The sequence below is a fragment of the Rhodnius prolixus genome, unplaced genomic scaffold (assembly GCF_049639745.1).
Source record: "Rhodnius prolixus isolate KJV_2025 unplaced genomic scaffold, Rpr scaffold_6, whole genome shotgun sequence".
Taxonomy (NCBI): domain Eukaryota; kingdom Metazoa; phylum Arthropoda; class Insecta; order Hemiptera; family Reduviidae; genus Rhodnius; species Rhodnius prolixus.
In genome coordinates this window covers 3,698,860-3,722,563 of record NW_027411634.1, presented here as the reverse complement: position 1 = coordinate 3,722,563, position 23,704 = coordinate 3,698,860, and the positions used below count along the sequence as shown (strand labels likewise).

The 23,704-nt window shown below is 31.0% G+C and overlaps 2 protein-coding genes and 2 long non-coding RNA genes across 21 annotated transcripts in view; 1 reads left to right on the top strand and 3 right to left on the bottom strand.

Moving 5' to 3' along the window:
* LOC141461352 (CD151 antigen-like) overlaps positions 1-5,878 on the bottom strand; it is a 106,548-nt gene extending 100,670 nt beyond the window's left edge. For both annotated transcript variants that reach the window (XM_074142339.1, XM_074142347.1), the window contains exon 1: positions 5,690-5,878. The gene's annotated coding sequence lies outside the window, so the exon portion shown is untranslated. The remainder of the gene's footprint in view (positions 1-5,689) is intronic.
* Positions 1-11,946, top strand: part of LOC141461358 (uncharacterized) — a 49,052-nt gene extending 37,106 nt beyond the window's left edge. The window contains exons 1-7 of one of the 14 annotated variants that reach the window (XR_012462798.1): positions 1,359-1,463; positions 1,596-1,764; positions 1,832-2,487; positions 3,665-3,888; positions 5,171-5,326; positions 8,288-8,719; positions 9,482-11,945. This is a non-coding gene — a long non-coding RNA (uncharacterized lncRNA). Of the gene's footprint in view, positions 1-1,358; positions 1,765-1,831; positions 2,488-3,664; positions 3,889-5,170; positions 5,327-8,280; positions 8,720-9,481 lie in introns of those variants that run through there. The other 13 variants (XR_012462801.1, XR_012462790.1, XR_012462789.1 and 10 more) reach the window with 13 other exon arrangements.
* A 1,307-nt stretch (positions 11,947-13,253) lies between these two features.
* Positions 13,254-15,496, bottom strand: LOC141461342 (uncharacterized). 2 transcript variants are annotated; one of them, XR_012462777.1, is made up of 3 exons: positions 14,624-15,492; positions 14,270-14,422; positions 13,254-13,535 (listed from the first exon to the last, which is right to left on the bottom strand). It is a non-coding gene; the product is annotated as an uncharacterized lncRNA (long non-coding RNA). The 2 variants fall into 2 exon arrangements; XR_012462776.1 differs by having other exon boundaries at positions 14,270-15,496.
* Positions 15,497-16,502: 1,006 nt separating this feature from the next.
* On the bottom strand, positions 16,503-23,668 carry LOC141461334 (uncharacterized). Of its 3 annotated transcripts, XM_074142288.1 has the most exons (6): positions 23,527-23,668; positions 22,817-23,006; positions 22,436-22,552; positions 21,891-21,951; positions 21,605-21,799; positions 16,503-18,440 (listed from the first exon to the last, which is right to left on the bottom strand). In XM_074142288.1, exons 1-6 carry the CDS (start codon positions 23,556-23,558, stop codon positions 18,430-18,432), a joined length of 606 nt encoding a protein of 201 aa, XP_073998389.1. In that variant the 5' UTR covers positions 23,559-23,668; the 3' UTR covers positions 16,503-18,429. The 3 variants fall into 3 exon arrangements, with proteins under 3 accessions (XP_073998389.1, XP_073998387.1, XP_073998388.1); XM_074142286.1 differs by having other exon boundaries at positions 16,503-21,799; XM_074142287.1 differs by lacking the exon at positions 23,527-23,668 and adding an exon at positions 23,321-23,472 and having other exon boundaries at positions 16,503-21,799.
* Between the last annotated feature and the right edge of the window lie 36 nt (positions 23,669-23,704).

Genomic DNA, 23,704 nt, shown 5'->3' with positions numbered 1-23,704 from the left:
ATGAAAATTTAAGCCCAGTTCGATTGATTGTAAGGTAATTTCCGTCTTTGAAGTCCTGCAACGTGACCAGTGATAGAATGTACACACGTGGTCACTCTTTATCGAATGTTCAATCGCAAATAAACCAGGAAAAATTGGTAATTCAAGCCTAGTTCTTATGATCAAAAGGTAATTTCCGTCTCTAATATCCCCAAACCAGACGAATGTTAGAATGTACACAAAGGGCCACCCTTTTTTGAATGTACTAACGCAAATAATCGAGGACAAATTAGAAATTCGAGCCTAGTTCGTACGATTGAAAGGTAATTACCGTCTCAAAAGCCCAAAAACCAGACCAATGTTAGGGTGTACAAGCAGGGTCAGGATTGTATTTCGAAAATACAATCGGAAATAATAGAGGAAAAAATGGAAATTCATGCCCAGTTCGATTGATTGTAAGGTAATTTCCATCTCTGTAGTCCCAAAACCAGACCAGTGTTACAATGTATACACCTGGTCGTACTTATTTGAAAGTAGAAGTGCTAATAAACCAGGAAAAATTGGAAATTCAAGCCCAGTTCGTACGATTTAAAGGTAATTTCCGTCTTTGAAGCCCTGCAACGTGACCAGTGTAGAATGTACACACCTGGTCACTGTTTATCGAATGTTCAATCGCAAATAAACCAGGAAAAATTGGTAATTCAAGCCCAGATAATATGATCGATAGTAATTTCCATCTTTGATGTCTCTAAACCAGACCAATGTTAGAATCTACACACAGGATCACTATTTTTTTGAAGGTACCAACGCAAATAAATGGGGAAAAAGTCTAAATTTAAGCTTAGCTACCGTGGTTAAATCTAAACTTCCGTTTGTAAGGTCCTAAAACCAGATCAGTGTAACAATGAATACACATGGTCGTACTTATTTGAAAGTAGAAGTACCAATAACAAGGAAAAACTGGTAATTAAAACCTAGTTGGTATAATTGAAAGGTAATTTTCGCATCTGATTTTAAAAAAAATGCCCCTCGGTAAGTTAAACAAACCCGGTCGTACTTATGTATTTAAAAGTAAAAGTTCAAATAATCATCGAAAAAGTGGTAAAATTCACGCACAGTTAGTGTGATAAAAGGTAATTTCCGTCTCTGATGTCCCAAAACCAGACCAATGTGAGAATTAATCAGAAGAAAAACTTAGTTGAAAGACGAAAAATTAATTCTATGAAGGTTTATTTGGGAAATAAATATACATACATAAGTCATCCAAATTCAAATCATTTGGTTGGTTTGTATTTACCAAAATGGTTAACCATCACTTAAGGTTTTTAAAATCTAGCCTTAATCGTTTGTGTTCGGTTTCTTTCGGTATTCATCGGCTTATTAACTTTCCACTTGTATGACTCGTTTAATTTCTTATGCATGTTGTTGATTCGTTAGGTTTATCTTAGTAAATTAAAGTAAATTCTTAAAAAAGGTTTTAATGTGTATGTATATTCTGTAATTATAAGTAATTACTATATAACATGAATATACATTATTCTTTGATACAGTGTTTAAAATGTGTGTATATGTAAAGAAGATCAGGTGTGAATTTCTGATGCCATTTTCTCTAACAGCAATCCTTAAGTTGCAGACTTAAAAATGAGAATATTTTAACTTACACTTGTAAAGAAAAGCCTAAAATGAATTTTCCCAAAAAAATTATTCAAATACAAATTTGGACAAATATGTACGAAGTTTTATAGGAAAATTTATAGGAAGCATTTTCGAAACAAATATCATCAGGTATGTGACTTCATTCTTTCTTCTTTTTTTTAAGTATATTTGCTGTGAATTTTCTTTTCTTTTATAGACAATATTTATTATGGATATCATAAAAAATATTATTTTAATATTTCAATCATTTCATTTTGATCTTAACAAGTTACAGTTGTACTAAGTTATTTTCTCGCAAACTGCTTACTAGGATCTTTCAGGGGTAAGTAAATACTTCTAGTTGTTAACCTCATTTTGTTTTTATCAGTGTTTTGTTTGCTACTAACTATACTTGTTCCTCGATTTAAAAGTTTTTTGTTCTTTTTTATCAAACGATTTCGAAATAATTTTTTTATGATCTGTATTTCTGTTGAATAAATTTCATGTAATATTTGTCATCTATACATCCTAGGTAGTGAAATACAGTTCACTGGTTTATAAAGACTAGGTAAATGAATTATCTATTTGCACTGCTTTCTACACAAAAACAATGTCAAGTGAGATTGTTCGTTTGTGATTGTGTTCACAAGTGATTGTTTTTAGGAAATTTTAATTACTAAAGTATAGTAATATGATTTTTTTGTTAGAAAAGTATCCAGGAACGGGCATACATCTTTGAAGTGAAAGCAATTAGGGCCTGAACGTGATTTATGACACCCCAGTCAGGAGAATCTAGGCATTCCTAAAGGATACTTTCACCAGGTGTCATCAAATAAAAGGGGCGCTTGCAGAGGTGTGATCCTTCTTACCCAGGTAAGCAATTATTTATGAAGAGTTTTTAGTTAACTAATAATTTGAAATTTATCAGACTTTAACTTTAGTTCAACTAAACGCTATTTCAATAACTTAGTGAAATTAGTATGAAAAATTACAGATCAAACTATCACTAGATATTTGTTAGTAATTTGTAACTTTGATTGGGCCACCGGCGTCGTTCCAGGCGCGAAGATTTCTGTAAAAATTTATCGTGGAAGTCCAAATTGACTACAAGTTTATTTTTTAAACCTTCTTAAAATAGTTCCAAAGATTTTCTTTAATCCTTTTTTAGAAAGTGCTCTCAAAAGATGTCTTTACTTACATCTCGATGAATTTCTACAAAAAGCATGCCTCCAATGTGCTACGCCATTAGAAATGATGCTTTTTAATACTTATACATTATAATATAGCTTCAAGTGCTTTACAGAATTTTGTCAAGAAAACAGTTTCATCGACTTTTTCACACGTTCGAACGAAAACATTTTAGCCAGGGACTATTTATTTGTCCTGTATGTTTTTTTTCCATGCAATTATTTTAGAAATTAAAACATAAACATTGGCTTAACATTGTTTTTGTACCATGATAATATCTGCTATAAAAACCTGAAAATTCAAGGCTAGCGTCTAATAATTTATTTACTGACGTATTGCTTGTAATTGTAGGATAATAAAATAAACTACAGTATTCACAAATTAATGAGGTCACTAAAAAAAAAATTGATGATAAAGCAGTAATTCCATTTTTACATAAAAACTTTTCTTTCTAGTCAGAAAAATAAACGTTTTCTGACTTTAGAAGCATTGTTGTCAGAGAGCTTTCTGAATTGATATTTCCGGGAATTTCATCATATCTTTGTTTCCCATTTGTTGGGAGTTGGTTAATGCAATTTTTAGCGAACCTCGACAAGGTTTCTTTCTGCTGTCAATGCCATTAATTCCACAACACTTGCGTGGCGGGTACTTCCTCTCATTTAATTCAAGGCCTCCCACATCTTCTGCCAACTCTGGGTTAGATACGGCTCTCTAGGCACATGGACTTGGGTGCATAAGTAACAGGTGTTCCAGCCCAACTCAGCCTGTTTTATTTGTTCTTTTCAATGATTACCTTTACGTTGAGATTTTTCCTACTACACTATGTCTCTAATCTATGTCTCTTACTTTTTACTTTTCTTAGGTTGTTGCCCTTCGAAAGATGAGTTTTCGACAGAGGTCAAGAAAGTAATTAAAAATAATGGACTAAAAATAGATTGGAGTAGAAGGTACATGTCACTTACGCATTTTAGCTTACTTATTTCAAAACGATTTCCGGAGCCACTTTTGTCAGTCCCGAACATCCTACATGCTGCATCTACTCTCTCAGAAATTTCTTGTTCCAAGACTCCTTTCTCTTGCTCTCAGGTACTTGAAGGTTACTTAAACATTTTTTAGCATTATTCAGGAACTCCTTGCCATCATCTGTCCGCCATGCTCCTACCCTATCTATCTTTAAATCCCTCCTACCCTATCTATTCAGTTATCTCCTTTCTATTCAGCTTCCTCCGAAATTCTAATTGTTTTAATTTATTTCCTTAATTTCTGCTGTTATTTTTATTTTCACTTTTTGTAAATACTTATTTATTTATTTTCTGCTTAATCACAGGCCAAACTATTAAGGCCTCTATTTGTACCTGTTTCTAGTCTTAGGGGACAATTGTCCCAGAATAATAAATTTCTTTTCTATTCTATTCTATTCTATAGTTTTCTGCTAATAAAACTGGAAAGTTTGCAAAAGTGAAGATTGGGTATTCCTCAATGGTTTTTAATTTCTGTTAACATATTTAAAAAAAAAGAAAGAGTCAATCATCGCTGCTTCCCCATTCATTTAGGATTTACTACATGTTATTGGTACTGAAAAATCTTTTTATCGTAACTTCCCTCATTTCTTAACATTTCGGGTACTATTTCTTCTATTTTTTATCAATGTAAATTGTGCTCTTTGTCTTCTTGCAGGCGCTTCTCCGTTCTATCGTTATCCTTGCCAATCCTCTCTAAAAATCCCTTAAAATACTCAGCCTAGTGTACCTATTATTCTTTTTTAGTTGACGAAAATGATTCCACTTTAATCCATCTCTTTCTTCCACAATTCAATTCAGTGATTTGGTATTTAGCTCTCTTGTTTACGGTTCCGCAATTTCTCATTACTTTTTGTAATTACTTTTGAATATTCTCTCAGCTGATTGCCCATTTTTCTTTTGCGGGGCAATTTTTCACGTAATCACTGATTCTTTCTGTCTCATTTTCACAGTTTGATGTTGGTGTGATATTCGTTGAAATAGGTTTTAATTTAGTTAAAAATTTTAAAGCTGATGTAACTGTACGTTGCAAGGACTTGGCACATTAGAGATACCTTCCTCCAGATGAGCCCCCCTAAAAAAATCTATAACCAAACCGCTTCTCCAATTTCTTTCCTACCAATTGGATCACTGTTCTACTGGCATATATCTGCATTTCTATAGAATTAATTCAATAAAATGACTTTCATGTTAATTCTCCTAAGTTCTGTTCACATTTTATTCCAATTATACTGATTATATTTATCGTCATTCGTTAGCCGTTCGAGGTCTTTTCTCAAAATCTAAAAATGTTATTATTCACAGTCTTCAAATTTCTAGCATTTTCTAATTCTTACTTTATCTTCTAGGGCCACTTCAAAGCGTGAAGGATTTATGCTGCCTTGCCGCTAACTTTTTCCAATTCCGCACATTGCTGGTGCGGACATCGTGTATGAAAGATATTTAGACTGTTTATGGTCTACTTAAAACTCGAGAACTGAGTCTGAAAGCCAAGGTCGATCAAGGTAAGAGTAATCTCTCGATAATTGCCAGAGTTTTGTCCAAATTTTTTCATCTTTATTCGATCTAACGGAATATTCATTAACGGAAATACAATCAAATTAATTCCTCCTACTTGGAGTCAATTTTTTTAAAAATGTCAAAAATCTCTTAATTAAAAATTTCAAAAATAAAGTGAAAAATGATTAAAATAAGTAACCAAAAGCAATTTTTATATATATATATATATATATATATATATATATATATATATATATATTAAATAATTGAACTGGTTGACATTATCTCTAGTGATACTGATAAGATTATCAGATTGAGTTGGCGATGTTATTTAAAAAATACAAAATAAATTTTTAAAAGACTCTTACCTTCAAAAGCCAAAATTATCAACTCTTTAAGTATTTTATTTCACTAAAACAGATTCACACGCGTAATAATTTCCACAATTTACGAAACTATTCGTAGTTACTAACTGCCTTGGTGAGTTTGTAATCACTGGCGCAAAAACTAGTTAGTGAACAGTTTTGTAGCTATATACCCACTCAACGAAAACCCCGCTCACTTGAGTTGGTCACTCTGGTGGCAGAATGTAGAACCTCCGGGGATGAGTGGGTGATTCTTGTCAGTTGTCCATGTAATGCTATCTATCGGATCTTGGGAATAATATTAATATAATTTTTATACTCGAATTTTTATACTGCTTTTCGCGATATATCTTTGATCTTACTTGCAATACAAATTTTTTTGGAGAATTTTCAAAGATTTAGAGTACAATCTGGCTACATTTAGTCGAATCATAGTCGAAGGAGAAGATCTCCTCTTGTTTACGGCATGATCTCCCTAACGGCTTTACAAATCTTTGCACTATTTTCATATCAAAAGGCTATAAAGATACCTTGGAAAAAATTGAGAAGATTTAGGAACTGGCTCTGTTAGCCTGCTCAGAGGAGCAGTTGCCCGGGGGGCACCTCGTGGAGGTAGAGCTCAGAATTTTGGCCCCCCAAAATAATACCATTCTTGCCTTTAAAAAAACCGCATTCCAGCCAGTTTTGACCCCCTTAAAAAGCAGGCTTATTAGGAAGTGTCAATAGTATTATTGGCATCCATCACCTGCGAAGGCAACGGGGTGAAAACTAGTGATTTTGGAATACGGTTTGCCGCGAAAAAAATTTGGCATGAATGGCGGAAAACAAATTATTCGCGTTTGGGGGAAACAAAGAAATAGAACAAGAAAAACCAACACTACAACCAACAACAAACAACTGAAAATCGAAAAACGAAAAGAATGAAACAACAAAAGAACTGAAACAAAACCAACCAACAAAAACAAAATACAATATAAAAACCTGAAAAACATAGTAAAAATACATAATTTATATAAATACATAATATATAAATAAGATAAATATGAATAAATATTTAAAATAATCTAGAAGAGAAAGAAAACATGCTTAGTAACATGCAGAATTGACTGACCTGCTCTGCTCTACTTGGACTTGAAGTTCCGAAGAAGGATATTAGTAGTGGCCATATAAATGAATAATTATGATTCTATTTATTTATAAAATGACTAGTGTCATTTTGTCATGCATTAATAGTATATCGTGCACGAAAGGTTGGCTGGTTGATGTGTAGCTGAAAACCCTAACTTAAAAGCAAATTCTAAACTTTAATTTTGAAATGACTTTAAATATCTAACTAATATGTTGTTACTTTCCAAAGTAGCTGGTTGATGTGTAGCTGAAAACCTTAACTAAAAAGCAAAATCTAAACTTTAATTTTGAAAATTACTTTAACTATCTAATATGTTGTATTGGTCCACCTGAAAACCTTAACTAAAAAGCAAATTCTAAACTTTAATTTTGAAATTACTTTAACTATATAATATGTTGTGTCATCCTTCTTCTTGAAGTTCCTAACATGCCCTAATAAATTGAATCATAATTATAAATAAATCCCAAGTATTTATCGTTGACTGAAAAGATAGTTCGCAAATAAAATTTGGCCAAGTATAAAAAAAAAAAATTTTGATGTGGAGATTATAGAGTGCCACTCGCAGCAGGCGAGCCTAGAGCGAGTGACACGCTACTAATCGCGCCCGAACGTCATCTACATAACCACTATAATTCCCCAGTCTACCTTTTATGCTGTAGGTTGGGATGTGTAACAATATCTTGCAGTTACATATCCATCGATGTAGTCCTTTGCGTCTTTGTCTTGGCGGTGGGGAAGAGCAGCAGTCCTCGTCAGTCGTCGACTTGGCACTGGGCACTTGACACTATTTAAAAATATATCGCCAACAAATACTTCGCAGGCTTTACTTTAGCGGAATTTGGAAGAACCCGATGCTATTACTTTTAAATGCGCACTGGTTAAATATCAATGATAATAGTAGTTAATAAAAAGTAAAAAAAGTTCCGAAGCAATCATTCCCGGGGATGTTAACACGAACTCGGTTCCTGTAACAATAAGGAAAAAAGATAAGTACATATGTAACTTTAATGAACACATTTTTTTGAACTAAATTTTGACCAAAATATTCAAGTAATAAAACTCATCCTTGTTCGTAAATTCATAACATACTTTTGAAACAATTTAGAGGCATTTGAAATAATTTGTTTCTTCAGCTAAAAGGACCAATATGCCCAAAATTAATTCAGAAAAGTTTCATTCAAACCTCATCAAAACGTTCATACTAGTTGACATAAAAATGTATTTATATTCCAGTCATTTAGTAAAAGAATTTAAAACTTATGTGTACAGGCTTAAATCAAAAAAATTGGACTTAGTCTGAATTCATTCTTACTAATTGTAATGGTATAAATCATTCAAAAGAACAACATTATTTAAATTAATTAATGCTAAAAATTTAACAAAAGTAATTTTCAGTTAATACCTACCACAAATTCATTAACTACCTAATGTCTTAAAGTTCACCTATTTACTTAAAATTAAAAAGTATGCAGTTGCAGTGGGTGTAGCCGCAGTAGCTGTTGTAGTTGAAGCAGATTGCAGTGGCAGTAGTAGAAGTTAGATGAGCTGTAGTAACAATTGCTGTAGCAGCAGTTTCAGTGGGGAGCAGTGGGTGTAGCCGCAGTAGCTGTTGCAGTTGAAGCAGGTTGCAGTGGCAGTAGTAGAAGTTAGATGAGCTGGGGTAACAGTAGCTGTAGCTGTAGCAGCAATTTCAGTGGGGAGCAGTGGGTGTAGCAGCAGTAGCTGTTGCAGTTGAAGCAGGTTGCAGTGGCAGTAGTAGAAGTTAGATGAGCTGTAGTAACAGTAGCTGTAGCAGCAGTTTCAGTGGGGAGCAGTAGCTGTTGCAGTTGAAGCAGGTTGCAGTGACTGTAGTAGAAGTTACATGAGCTGTAGTAACAGTAGCTGTAGCAGCAGCTGCAGTGGCGGTAAGTAACACCTTTAAGTTACGGAAGTTTCAACAGGTGTTGCTTTAAATAAAAGTTCGAGACAAACAGCTGAATTACGTCGAAATTCCCTTATATTGTTGAGAGTCTTTCTTTAGGTATTGTAATAGTTTAAAGGTGTATCTTCAGTTTCACAGTCATTTTTTTTATTAAGTAATTTTAATCCATTAAAATCTTCGACCATATCCATCCGTCAATAGTACACTCAAAATTTACACAGTAACGCAGTTGATGTGTACAACTATTCAATGTTAGCAAGCCTATAGATAAACTGTCATGAACGTCATCCTCTCACAATCAGCCGCATTTACACTTAAACACCTTAATATCACTAGGAAATATGGGCAATCTAAAGAATCAAAGTGGATATTTAGTTTGCAATGGGTTAGGCTTATGGCTTCTCACTCTAATTCTAGAACCTAACCACTAAAACACTAATCTACAAATATAAAACCTTTTTTTCATATTACTGAATATTTTTCATCTTTACTTAGAATGAGATAAGATTTAGTTTTTTTGAAAGTAACTAAAAATGTAATTTGTTATTTAAGTTTTTTTAAATTCTAAACGTTGTACTTGTTTAATTTCATTTTGTACCATTGATAATGAAACAGTCTTTTAGGAATTAAATATTTACAGTTACTTCAATCAAGTTAACTTCATTTAAATCTTAAAAAAGTTCAAGGTACATGTAAAATAGTTTATTTTATCAGAATAAAGCTTACAATAAGTTTTTTTTTCTAGGATTGCAACAATATTAACGTAAGGAGTGTATTAAAAGGAATTTTTGAAGATTTTGCCTTCCGATTTCCCGGAAAACTCCTACACAGGAAAGAAACAGGAATTGTGGACTCATAAATGGGTACATATTCAAATCATGGAGAAAATTATCGCCTAGATTTCCAAACAGTGAGCTTAATATGTGAGTAAACCAAATTTTACATTCAATTTCCTTGAAAAAAAGAATAAAAATTAGTTTTGTCTAAAATTAATTATTTAATATTAAAGTAACTGCAAAACCAAAGTAACTGCTTTGCTGTTTTATTAGATATTTTCCACGTTAAATATCGAAAAATAACTAATAGAAAACGTTATTATTAAAAATAAAATCTTTCTATTGATGAAATAGAATTAAATTTCAGTAAATACAAACGATTAAATTGACAATCTGGTTATTTTGTCTGAAAAAGACAAGTTAAATTATTTATGCATACATAATATTACAATTTTTTAAATAAAATTGAATATTTTTTCCATGGCTTTCCTAAAAGTAAGTTTTGTATGATTGGAAAATTCCTTTATAATTCACTAAAACTATTGAAATCGTATTTTCCTTTTAACAAATTGAAACTTTTCTCATACAGACAATGGAAAAGATGTAGATAATCTGTAAAAATGTTTTATTCTATTAAAATGCAGCCTACTTATAAAATTATAGATGATGATACCTGAAACATAGCTTCGAAAGAATGCTCGGTAGAATTAGTACTTCTTTATAAATGCCTAGAAATGTTTGCTAATCTCTTAAACTTTAAAGTACCAGATATGTTGCTGGATGTTAAGAAGATTCTCAAGGTGGGTACGGTCCATGAGTAAAATTGTTGGAAAAGGAGTAAGAGGAAAGAATGTACGTAAAAAATATAATTTTATGCTAAATAGGATGAAAAAATAATTGCCATTTCAGTCGTGATACATTTATTCTGCCGAGCTTTCGACCTAGGGATTTAGTTCATCTTCAGGGCTGTGGAACATGTTTACAGATAGTTAACAATGATTCTATTAAAATAATAATATAATATGTATAATATATTGAAATTTACAAAAATTATTTACCTAGTTTACTTACATTACCGGGTTGGTGTGTCTTCTGTCTTATCTGTTCATGGACTGAGTGTGACTGAGGGATGACACACAGACCGATCACACTCAGTCCATGAACAGACAAGACAGAAGACACACCAACCCTGTAATGTAAAAATATTACTTTGTAAACTAGGTAAATAATTTTTGTAAATTTCATTATATTATACATATTATATTATTATTTTAATAGAATCATTTGTTAATAATCTGTAAATATATTCCACAGCCCTGAAGATGACCTAGTCCCTAGGTCGAAAGCTCCGGCATAATAAATGTATCACGACTGAAATGGCAATTATTTTTTCATCCTATTGAATCTATGAATCAGTCACCAAAAAGAATGAACTACAATTTATGCAAAATCTATTTTTGCTTCTTAACATTAATATTCAAATAATAATGTTTATGTACATTCTTTCCCCCTTACTCCTTTTCTAATCAGGGATTCTAATCAGATTAGTATTCAGGGACCGTACCCACTCCGAAGATCTTCATCACATCCAACAATATTTCTGCACTTGAAGTTCAAGCATTCATTTCTACATTCTGGGCAATGTAAGGAAGATAGAATACTAATTCTAGCACGCATTCTTATGTAGTAATGTTTCAGATATAGTAGCATTATCTATAATTTTATAAGTTGGTTGTATTAAAAAGAATAAAACATGTTTACAGATTATATACATCTTTTCCTTTGTCTTAATGAGATAAGTTTCAATTTGTTAAGAGGAAAATACAATTTCAATAGTTTTAGTGAAGTACAAATAATTTATAGCTATATGGAGCTATATTTATATTTACGAAAATTTTATTTCTGGTTCATCAATAAAAATATTGTATTCTTAATAAACATTTGGATATCAACGCAATAGTTTTCTTTTAGTTATATTTATTTAATTTGAGTGTAAAATATCTAATGAAATATAGCGTAGCAGTTACAATTGCTTTAATAGTTTTGTTTAATATTAATAAATAATTTTAATCCAAACTAATTTTTATTCTTTTTCAAGGAAATTAAATGCAAAATGTTTAATTTAGTTTAAAAATGACTTATTTTAAATGAAAAAGTATTTACATTTCAAACTAAGTTTGATTTTCTTGGATAATATGTAGAAAAAAGACAAGTTGCTTCAGTATAAACATAAAAATGAATTAAGTTTAAATACTTAATTTAAATTTACTATTGAGTTTTTATTTGTTATTTCATTGAAAAGAACATTTATCCAAGGAAAAATACAAATAAATTTATCATGTATCAATTTTAAAGAATTTAATTGGATTGTAAAGTGTAATTGTACTATTATTTTATATCTTGTTCATTTTATGAATTTATGCTTTAAATTGTTAACATAATAAATAAAACCTATTACTGCAAAAAATGACTATTTATTTGCCTAAGTGGACTTTAAAAATATATTTTTAAGTTGACATTAAAGTAAAAGATGTAAATAGCTTGAAAGTGATAGTTTTTAGTACTGCCTGGTGGCCATATCTTGAATTAACACACATTTCTTTTATTAATCATTGTTTTCTTTAATTATCTAGTATTTTAATTAATTTTATTAATTAAGAAAAATTATAATTAGGTGGTATTATGTCTTTGTTAAAAGATTTAATGAGAATTAATCTGAAATAAATTGTATTCGCTGAGAAAAAAACAATAAATGGATGTTCCTTCCATTGAGGCCATATTGACATTGCTTCTATATAGGTAAGTTAAATTCACATGGGAGGGAGGGTGGGGCGAATAGTTTTTATGGTTTAGTAACGTTCGTTACTAAAAGACACTTTGCCTTCGATTGTTTTGTACTCATAAGGGAAGGAAGAAGCCATCTTTAATTCATTTTTATTTAAATAAATATATTTATTAATTCCTTAAAAACTTTTATCATCAATACTAGAATCTTCTTAACCAACATTTTTGTTCTACTTCATAGAACTCGTTAGACATTTTCAGAGGATCTTATTACCGCACTCTTACATTAATTTATAACCAACATTGAGCCACTTGGAGATTTGTTAGATATATTTCGGGTGACCAACAGAGCAGTGTTCTCTCCTCCATCTTCTAGAATCTTAAAGTAATTTGTTTGTGTGATATTCACAGACAAGACTGACATATTTAGAGAGACCGACGACAGAGTGTCCTCTCCCCTTGAAGTCTTAGATCGTACTGAAGGTAATCTGTTGTTACCATAACTATATATAGAGGTCTAGTTAGTGCTGCTACCTGGTGGTGCTTATTAGAACTATAATAATTAAAGAGACCGACCACAAAAGTTCCTCTTCCTTCGATCTCTTGGATCGTACTGAAGGTAATTTTCTGTTACAGATCCTATATACAGATGTCCAGTTAGTGCTGCTACCTAGTGGCCATTTTAAAAACTATTTAGACACTAAAAATAATTTTTTATTGTAACGATCCAGTAAGTGCTGCTACCTGATGACCATTTTTGCAACTATTAAAATAGATAATATTTAATGTCTCTTTTTTTTCAGCATGTTTCTTGTCTTATACATTTCTTTAAATGTCTTTTTTCAATAGAATTTTCTAATTTATAATTATTTATTTTTAATTTCTATATTTTAAAATATAATATAAAATATTAAGTTTATGTGCAAATTAGGTGAATAAATAAAAACGTTTTTAAAATTAATTGATTTCTATTTCATTTAGTTAGCAATTACACATTTATTTTCACAAAAAAATGTACAAATTATTGTACAAAATGTAAAACTGTAAGAATAATAGATAATAAATTAAAAGTACAAATTACCTTTTACAATTTTATAATACATTTTGTAATAATTGATTTTAATAAAGAAAAAGAGTTTAATATTTTTGAATAGTATAGATATTTCATCGTCTTCCTCACTTTGGCTTAATTTGATGAACAGTTTCGCAGGCAGTACTCCATTATCGTTTATTTTCAGTCTGAAAAATCAAATCCACATCAGTCAATACAATTCTTGTAAACATGTAGCTTTCTTTTAAATGATTCTACAAATTTAAATTCAATTGTAGGTTAAGATAAACTAAGGATAATAGACAATATAAGAAATATTTATCTAATTGTAAGATTGGCTTGATGGCGTGATTGACGCATAAGAACTCTAGTTATTCAAGAAAAATATTGAATGAAAGTAATTTCGTAATAACCAGAACACTAAATTTGTAAGTGAATGTCACTATCTTTACAGAAAGCTAACGCAATCACAATTTGTCTGAAACTGCAGGCAAAATTGCTGGAAGAATATGGGCAAAAAACTGTTTAAAAAACCTGCACATCAATTTCATTATAAAAATATAAAATCTGCAAAGCTCTTGCTGCACATAACTCTAATTACATCAGAAGGAAATATTTTGATTTGACCATTAGGATACTGTCCTGTATTAAGTACAGTTAGGATTAGCAAATAGCACAAATCATTTCATTAACGAAATAAATTTTGAACATTGAATTTAAACTAGTTTCTTTCTATATTCTGAAAGAATTAAACGTTCATGCAAGAAAACAGTGCAGATTTCATTGTAAGCTTGGAAACACTAACGTAGAACATCAAATAAGGCAAACTGAAAGAGGTAATGTCTTTATTTCTTATCTCTAATACTAATAAAATAAAAAGGGCATTCAATGAAAATATGGTGAGCAGTTTTTCAAACCTTACCTCACATTAACAGCTACTGTTCGAGTATATCCTGTAGGTATTTCAGGCACAATTAAAGGTGTATGTGGTGAGTGTTCAAGAAAGGAAGTTACATTCTACAGGTTAAATGTTGTGTCCTGTCACGAAGATGAAGTTGTTGATTCACATTTTGAACTGAAAGCAGGCATGAGAGAATATACTATATCTTTTTGTTAAAAAATTTGCCAAATTTTCCTTCTCTTGATTAAAAAAAATAACATCTATCCAGGCAGCGAGAGCTAAGAAAACATATATTTTTGGGTAATAATAACATACAACAAAAAACAAAGAGAGTACTATAAATAATTCTGGTACAATAATGAATTGTATATTCACTTGAGATGAAGTAAGACGAACTATGAATAACAATTTTGGATCTTACTGCTAAATTCTTACTACACACGGCACTAACCTGATCTCGCTGTTACTGCAACCAAGCAACAGTCCACAAACCTACCTTCATACATTCCCTGCACTCTACCAACAAGCTACAAAGCTGTTTAAATTCAAACTAATTTCGGCCATTCTTGGAAATCTTATTTAATATAATTCATTTTTTTTTACTGATCATTAATATATGATTGAAGGTAAACAAAACGTCTTAGGGTTGCCTTAAAAGAGCTACATTAAAACTCTTTGGGGAGAAAGGCGAATCTAAAATCTAAAAGAACAGCATGCGAAACCATGCACAATATCCATTAATATTGAAGTATTTATGAAATATTCAAGGGTTATCATTATTGTCAGCAGTTTAATCAATACTGTCAGGCGGATATATCGAAAGTATATATTAAAGAGACTGAGGAACATCCTCGTTACAAGTTTGAATGAAATTTTTTTATCAATATTAAGAACTTCGTGAATTTACTGTCTTCACTGAGTGGATCGGTGGTATTACGAACAAGCAAAACGTCTGGTAGTTCGTGAAAATTAAACTCTGACTACATTTCTGCATTACCTGTATATGTTTAATTGATTTGGCCGAAATTTAAGCGGACGCTACTAATCTGATTCATTACCAATATAATTGTTCCCAATTGTATTAAACGGGATCCTCTCTTATAGATACAAGTTGAAAAAAGAATTACAATTACCTAAGTGGTAATTTCCACTTTATTAATCATAAAAATACAATAATTGAAAGAAAAAACCTTAATTTTTTTCTTTCTCCCTCTAGAAACACGCAAATATGTTTTCTCTCAATTTAAGGCTTACCATCATCTGGCCTTCTGGAGCATTCGTAGCCTTCAAAGAATACTGCCGCTCTCCGGACAGTATTTAATTGTCACAGGCAACTATGTTCATCTTCACACAGAGTAACTGTAGAGGTGAGGTGTGCATGTCCAGTACACAGATCTCTAATCATCTCTGCTCAATTGTATTTCTATCCATAAGTAAATGCTGAAACTGTTTCTGAAAGAGAATATTTGTCAGATTTTTTTTTTTTTTTTTTTTTAAGCTACAGCTTTAGCACAGAGAGGACAGAGTTCAAGAAAGGGAGCGAGTGCTTATAGAGTCCAAAACTTCAAGATTATTCTAACATATACTGAAACAAAAAATCTCTTACCTACCAAAATTCCTGTAAAATTTGTTCTTTCCTTAGGATCTAGAAGCTAAAGATACAAAGTAACAGATAGATTCCCATAAATGCTGAGCCAGCTTCAACCCAAATAAGTACCCGCCCATAATAAATTCACTATTATTAAAATATAATTCAACTTTATTAAAATAATACAGTTAATGATTTACATATCAATTAATAAAATACATAAAATTTCCAATTTCTTTTTTATATTAAAGACTGAATCTTGGTTTACAAATTTTGTTATCACATTTACAATATAAGTATATATATTTTCCTTTTAAAGTATCAAAATTCCAAAAAGTCGTCTTATTTTATAAGATTGGAAGAAAGACTTATATAAATTTATTGAGTTAAATTTGTATTTACTCACATTTAAGATAACTATAATATAAGACAAAATATATATTTTTTTGTTTTTAAAGTTAATAATGAATGAATAATTCCAACGTACATATAATTCAACTTCAATAAAAAGTTTTGACAATTAGGTGAGACAAATCTAATGTCTTAATATAAGATGTAAATCAAAAAAGCATTAAAATTCTTTCAATACTTATAATTATAATTCTGATTACTTACTCCGTCGAAGCATTTATTGAACCCCGTTGACCGATTTTGGACTTTCAATCATCATCAGAGATGGACTAATCAGTTTGGTGTAGAGGATTCGACTTCACTTATGTTTCCAACTCACAGTACACTTGCTGACTGGCGATAGATATATCAGTAACAGATAGATATATATATAACAGTGCAGACCTAACCACATTCTCAAGAGTAGTACAGTTGAAGCACCGGGAGCACCACTTTAAGCGCCTAAATTTAACACCTAAATCAACTACTACCTAAAAGATCTACAATGTTTGCTTCAAGTGACATCGATTGTAAGCTGGTGTTTTACCTGAAGTGTCTGCTAAACGCAAATAGTTTCAGTACTGACTCTGCCATACTCAGATCTCTGTTATGTTTAATATTAGTGTATATTTGAACGATAGTTAGTGGGATAAAAAGAAAGGTTGTTGGTGTTTAACAAACTTTTCACAGAAAATAGATCCCTTATGCTGTATTTCCCAAGTGGTGAAGATATCAGTTTTCAAGACCAGGGTGTAGCAACAAATTTATAGTCTGATCGTAGTATATATATCAGCAACCAAGAACAAACGAAAGAATTTCATCCAGGATCTTTGCTTAAGTTAATGGCAGTCCAGTTAATTGAGAGGAGCATCCGCATGGATGTTAACGAGTCATACTGAGTTTTCAGATCGGGCAGTGCAGACTCGAGAAGATAAATCAACCAATAGGGACACGTTAAAAAAAAGATTGTTGCAAATTTTGCTAGGATAAGAGAAAGCGGAACCACTTCCACGTCTTCTACTGTTACAAGGGCGTGGAAAGAGCGAGCTTCCTTCTTTGAGGTTTCAATGCGAAGAGCTCACTTTGAGAATAGCTTCTAAGCCGGAAATTTTGTTAGGCTTGAATACAGCTAGAACAAATACACTTTTCATATTTAAATTTGGATTTTGTAAAAATCAACCCGTTCTAAACAGTTCTTTTTCAACAGTCTTTATTGATTATAGCTATTCTCCAGTAGCAAGCAATTAGGCAGGAGTTTCTGGCGTCCAGATTTCGTTCATTTCTGTTTCGCCAAGTGACAAGTGATCCTCTTGTTTCCGAAAAGACGAGCCTACAAGTTTAAATAATTAAAAAGGTCAAAACTATTCCAGAATTAGTTTAATTCTTCATTAACTTTGAACTCTTCTGCGGAACCTCTTACAGAACCCGCTTTGAGGAAGTGACCCATAAAAAAAAAAGATCCATAACAGGTTAATAATAAGGATCTACAATAGGACAAAACAACTCCAAGGTGTTCCTTGTCAGGCTCAGTGGGCCACCTTCTCTAACAGGAAGAAAAATTCAAAAGAGATAGTATTTTCATAGTTGCAGAGTACATTTCCTCTACAAGATATATTTAGTGCATACTTGTGTTGCAAGTGCATACTTGGTTAAAAACAGAGTCAGAAAAAAAATTACCCTTGCATTATTTTGCCAGTTCAAGGATCCACAGTTTGTGGTGGAAATACAACCGAAATCTCTAACTAGGAATTACGAGAAAAAAAAAAAAATTCTTGCCTAAATTCTGTGCGTTGTGAGACGGAAACCTAAGTGTATCACAGTACCATTGGTATCACAGTGAGCCTCCCCATAGGCCTAAGGCATCAATCTTAAGGGAGGTTCCAGTCCTTTCTAATCAACTACAAAACAAGTTTCAAGCTATTCAGCACTTATCAACAACATCCACCTTTTAATTGGACTTATGTTTAATGAAACTATGTAAATGTTCCTACAATTAAAAAAATTAAACAACAGATACAGTAAAACTTATAGTTTTAAACTTACAATTTAAATAATTTGAAAATTAGAATAACACTTTCTTAACGATTTTATAGAAAAGAAAAATAAATGTAATTCAATATTTAAATTAATAAGTAGTAACCACACACAAAATGAAGTAACTTCAGTATCATCTCCGCATTTCTTAATCCACAGTTTGGATAACTTAAGCCTTTCCTAAATTGATAATTCATGATTAGACAGGCCATAAAATTGCTTTAAGAATAAGATGAACGATAAAAAAAATATTAAATTAATAGATACAGAGCTGACAATTCTCTCTAAGTCATTTAATATTACCGGCAAAGTATGAAATCCTGTCATTTTATGAAATACCTCTTTTATTAACCTCCTCGAGTCTAATGCGAAACAGTAAGTTTAAAAAAAAAATTATCTGATCCATATTTGTTAATCAATTTTACGTTTTCAAATTACAATAATAATTAAAATAAGGTAGAAAAAGCATAAAGAAAAATTGAACTCAATTTTTCAATATTCATTTCAAATAAAAGTTAACCTGAAGCTTCAGTGCTTATCATTTTATGCAAATCTCAATTTAACAATGCCAATAATTTTTTTTTTGTTCCGTACTTTCAATTTATTTATCTGTTATTGAAATTTAACTTTTGGGAGCACAAAAAAAAATGAAAATTTCATGGCCAAAATGTTTTACAAAGTTAACAATTTTCTCTTTCTGACATTTTATAAGAAACCTATATGAAGAATAACCATTACATTAAAAAATAATAATAACCCCGCTTTAAGGTTGAATTTCAATCGGATAACAGACGAAACTGGGTAATTTAGGCAATTTCTTGAATTTTCTAAATTGATTTAGGTTAACTTTCAGAAGATATCTAGCCAAGTATTCAAAGTACTTAAACCTAGTTTCCATCACATAAAATCACACACAATAAGCTAACCAATAGACATTAGAGGAGACCCTCAAAAAGCTGCAGTGGCCAAACACAATCTAGCTATTCCATATGGAATTTAATCTAGGGGCAATTATTCAAGGGTCTATGTTTTGTGGTAATAACAGGTCTATGTTTTGATTTTTACCTATTTTCGCGCTGTACGGGTTGATCACTATGGTCTTAAAAGATTTAAAAGTAATGGCTATTTTATTTTCTCTCACTTGTGAGTAAAAGTACAACTCCACTTTATTATTTTTAATATAATAATGGTTGGCACCAAATAACCTCAGATGTTGACGCGCCTTAAATAAAAATAATAATAGTCATAATAATTGTCGTCATTTCATAATTTTTTTTCACCCTTATTAGGATAGCTTGGAGTTTTTTTTTTTGTATTCAATCAGAGCGGTTTCGAACTTTTATACAAACTACTCATCTAAAATCTTAAAAATAATCTTGCCACTTGGTTAAGTCTAAACTTATAGATAACAAAAAAAAAAGATTAAGATTTCAATCACCACTAAGTTGTGGAAAATGCCTGCAAATGAGCACTCTTTTATAGAATTCAAACTCTAAATCTCTGGGGATATTATTTGTTTCTCCAATAAAAGCAAAAAAATTAGCAAAAATAAAATAGTAATTTGTAAAATATATGATCTAAAACTAATCTTATTGTTTAAAATGGTTAGTTTTTATTTATTTTTATTGGTTAAACCGCAGAACTTATCTATTTCTTATCTTAACTATTTCTGCTATTTTTAGAGCCTTAAGGGTTATCAAATCTATGTATAAAAGAATAGTTATTAAATTTCTGGACGAACAGCGTGAGGGGAACTTAGAAAGATGAGGAGCTAAATTATATTATAGAAAAGAAACAACTGAGGGTTGCTAAGAGAAGAATAGTTAACAATGGGGAGATTTCTCCACTTATAACCATTTTTTATTTTACGAGCTAATTTATTTAAGGGAGCTGGTGAATGAGGTGTTGAAACAAAATGTAATGATTGGGAAGAGAGGTTGTTGAAAGTTGAACTAAAAGAAAAGTTAAGTGTTTGGGCATTAGTAACGAAAACGAAGAAAATTTGTTTGCGTTTGACATACCAAAGAATAATAAAACGTTACGTGAAACAGAGAATAATTACCAATGCTGTGATATACTCTAACTTCCGGGACAAGCTGCCAGAGGGGGGGGGGGAAGATGGAAACCAAATCGAAGTAAATAGACCGCTACAATAATTCATCTTATGATATTGCCAACACCCGATACAAGCAACGAACACTCAACAAAGAAAAATTAAATAATTACAATTGTAATGATAAAATTAATAACTGAAATCAATAATATAGCTCGCAAATAAAATTGGATTAAATTTTTTATAAGTTTGGCAACAAAGGTTAGTTTTATAAAACGCCAAGTCATTTTAGTGAAAGTATACAATAGCGTTTAGGCCGTGTTAAATTCTTTAAAAAAATATAAAATGTGTGAATTTATTTTTTTTAACTTTAGGCGATAATGAAAGTTCACTATGTGAAAAAGATTATTCTTTGAGTGTGGCGCAATACGAGTTAGTTCTCGATAGACGAGCTATCCCATCTGCACTCTAATTGAATAAGAGTTTGAGATGTCTTATACCGAAAAAGTATCCACCTTTTGGCATGATAATACACCATTATCAGATTGTCTACAGAATTAATGCCATAGAGTACGTGAAAATCTTTCTCACGCTGTTGGCTCATCTGGAGCAACAATTATTCTATGAATGGTTAATAATTTTTTGAAGAACAAACTTAATTATCTTCAGTAAAAATTATAACGTCCGAAAAAACAAAAGCAACAACTTTTTGTAAATTCACATTTATATGAGAGAGCATTTATTTTTGAGAGTACCTAAACTCAATACAGATAGGTTTTCAATAAATTTTCTCAATTTCAGGTAGATTTTGCATGTTCAATTTTGTTTCTATTTTGATTAAAAAAAAATTAATGTTAAAGAGCTGGAAAATCATCTTCATCATAAACAAAGGAATCACTATCCACACGACGGTTACTTTTTACTCTTTGTTCGTCTTCTAACCTACTACTATAAGAAAAACTATTATTATGATCGCTAGTGGACACACTATGAACATTGTTACAAGTAGAAAAATTTAGGAAATCACTAGGTGTTTTTAAAACTATTGATTGACTGATTTCTTTTCTTTCTTTATCTAAACGTTCCATCCTATAGATACTGTTCAACAAAGCGTTCCTACACTTTTTCGTAGTAGGACGTAGAAGTGGCAATGGCGATTGTATTGGCAATTTCTCTTCACCAACATCACTCCCAGCTAGTGATGAACTACGTCTTTGTTCGCTATCACTACCAGTACTAAATTCTAACTCGTTTAAACTAGTACCACAATCTAGTGGAATTGTAACAATACCCAGCTGTTGATGAGCTAATGGTGACGATGAATTTGATGTAGATTTTGTAACATCTGCTTCTAATGACAACGGTGGACTACAGCTTCTTATATCAATTTCTTCTTGTAAAAAAAGACTTTGAGGTGCAAATCCTATTTTTGATTCAATTTCAATCAGCTCTTTGAGATCAGCATCCTCGAATTGGTCTTCATCAACTAAATTAAATTTAATAGAAATATAATTAAATTAAATTTACAGTATATATACTATAAACATATAAAGTTTTCTGAAAAATTATACATTTACCTTTATCTCTTGGGCACCAACGTTTTTCAATAACTTCATTTGAAAAACCGTGTGGGAACATCTGTTGAAATAACAGCAATGATCGTTTTAAAAAAAAGATTTTAATTACAAATTTCTGAATTATCAGATCTTATAAATTATGAGGTTAACGTTTCAAAAGATAAGGTTCTTATGGATATATCGGAAATTGTGCTGCATGGTGCAAAGAAAAAGAGCCACAAACTGTTATTCCTAGCACTCACCGTATTCAGTGCTAGGGGGAAACTAAGTAGTTACAAAAGTGAGAAGATCTTGAATGAAGCGAATTAGGAATCTTTGATGCTGGTACAATCATACAAGAATTTGCTTAAAAGTAGTGAATGAATTATGGTTTTAGATCTCATTACTCTTAATTTCGAAATACAGACAGCTAAGGAAGAATCACGACGACAACCTATTTAATTTTCTAACAATGAATCACATGAGCAGAATAACCAAAAAATATTTTTGAGGATTTTGGCTGGTATAAAGTAAAAAATAAACTAAATTTAGCAATATCTAATTACCATGTCTAACTCCGCTTGCAAGGCCATATCCTTATCACAGGGAGCCCTCTGTTTGGTTAATTCTTTAATAAATTTACCTCTTCCCAACATATAACAACCACTTGATATAGACTCCTCCTGGAATAGTTGCAAAATAAGTAAATTAAGTACGTTATTAATTATATAAGAAAAAAAACAATGAGTTTCGATATAAAGATGTTTAAAATTTCAGGTTACTGTGATGGAAACTAAAGGTAAAAAATATTTAACAAAAAAGTAATTCATAACAATGCTTGCAAGGGAATATGTAATGAACATTAGAGATAAAAGTTAAGTATCAAATCTTGGACTTAAACTGAAAAAAAAAAAAATAATAATGATGATTTAAGCAATTCCCTTTACCTCTTTATTGTTACCTTGACCATTATGTGATCTTGCTTCAATAATTGCAGATGTGTCATTTAGATTAGTATTAGTTATGGTATTTAAAACTGCATTTAAGCCAGAACTTGTTGGTTGTCCTCTATTGATTAAAGACAAAGCATCCAATGTGGCATTAACATCGTCAATGGTTTTCCACACTCTATCGCTTCTACAACAATTATATATTTTATTATATATATATATATTTTTTAAAAAAAGGTTAAACACTGGCAAAATATATTGAATGTTCACAATTTTGGAGCAGGTTTATACAACAAATAACTTGTCTTTTTTGCCTCTTGTGCCAAGCGAATCAGCCAAAAACCTTATGTTAAAAGTTTATTTAAAAAAACATTATTTGTATACTTCTTAATTTTTTTTTTATTTGAGACAGAACTCTTTTAAGACGATCAGTGAGTTCAAGGTCTCGGATAGTTCTGCTTTTATAAAATAATATCATCATATACAAAAAACGCTACTCACTTATTTTTTACCATTTCTCTTTCAAATATTCGATTCAACTAAACTTTCACGTAAATTGTTCTCAATTTATCAATTGTTTTAGTTTGAAGTATAAAACAACCCAGCTGATTTCACTGCATGGCTCAACTGAACTCCCCAATTCCCAAAAATCATGAACTCAAAATAATCACGAGATAATTACTTAAACTGAAAAAATAATTACTTACTCGTAATCAATAGGCTGACTGATCTTATTCATTTCTGTATTTAAAAGAATTTGTTCCAAACTATGGTATCTATCACAATACGCACAAAATTTTAATCATAATGATAGAAAATGCAATACATTAATGCGCGACCACTAGCACTGTCCCTTTTTTTGTACGCAGAGTGAGCTTTCATTAA

Coding starts and splice junctions, on each gene's coding strand:
- LOC141461334 (XM_074142286.1), bottom strand. CDS start 23,558: ATGAATAAGATCAGTCAGCCTATTGATTACGA. Junction 23,007..23,526: donor AGTCAGCCTATTGATTACGA/GTAAGTAATTAT, acceptor TAATTGTTGTAG/AAGCGATAGAGTGTGGAAAA. Junction 21,952..22,435: donor TGCAAGCGGAGTTAGACATG/GTAATTAGATAT, acceptor TTATTTCAACAG/ATGTTCCCACACGGTTTTTC.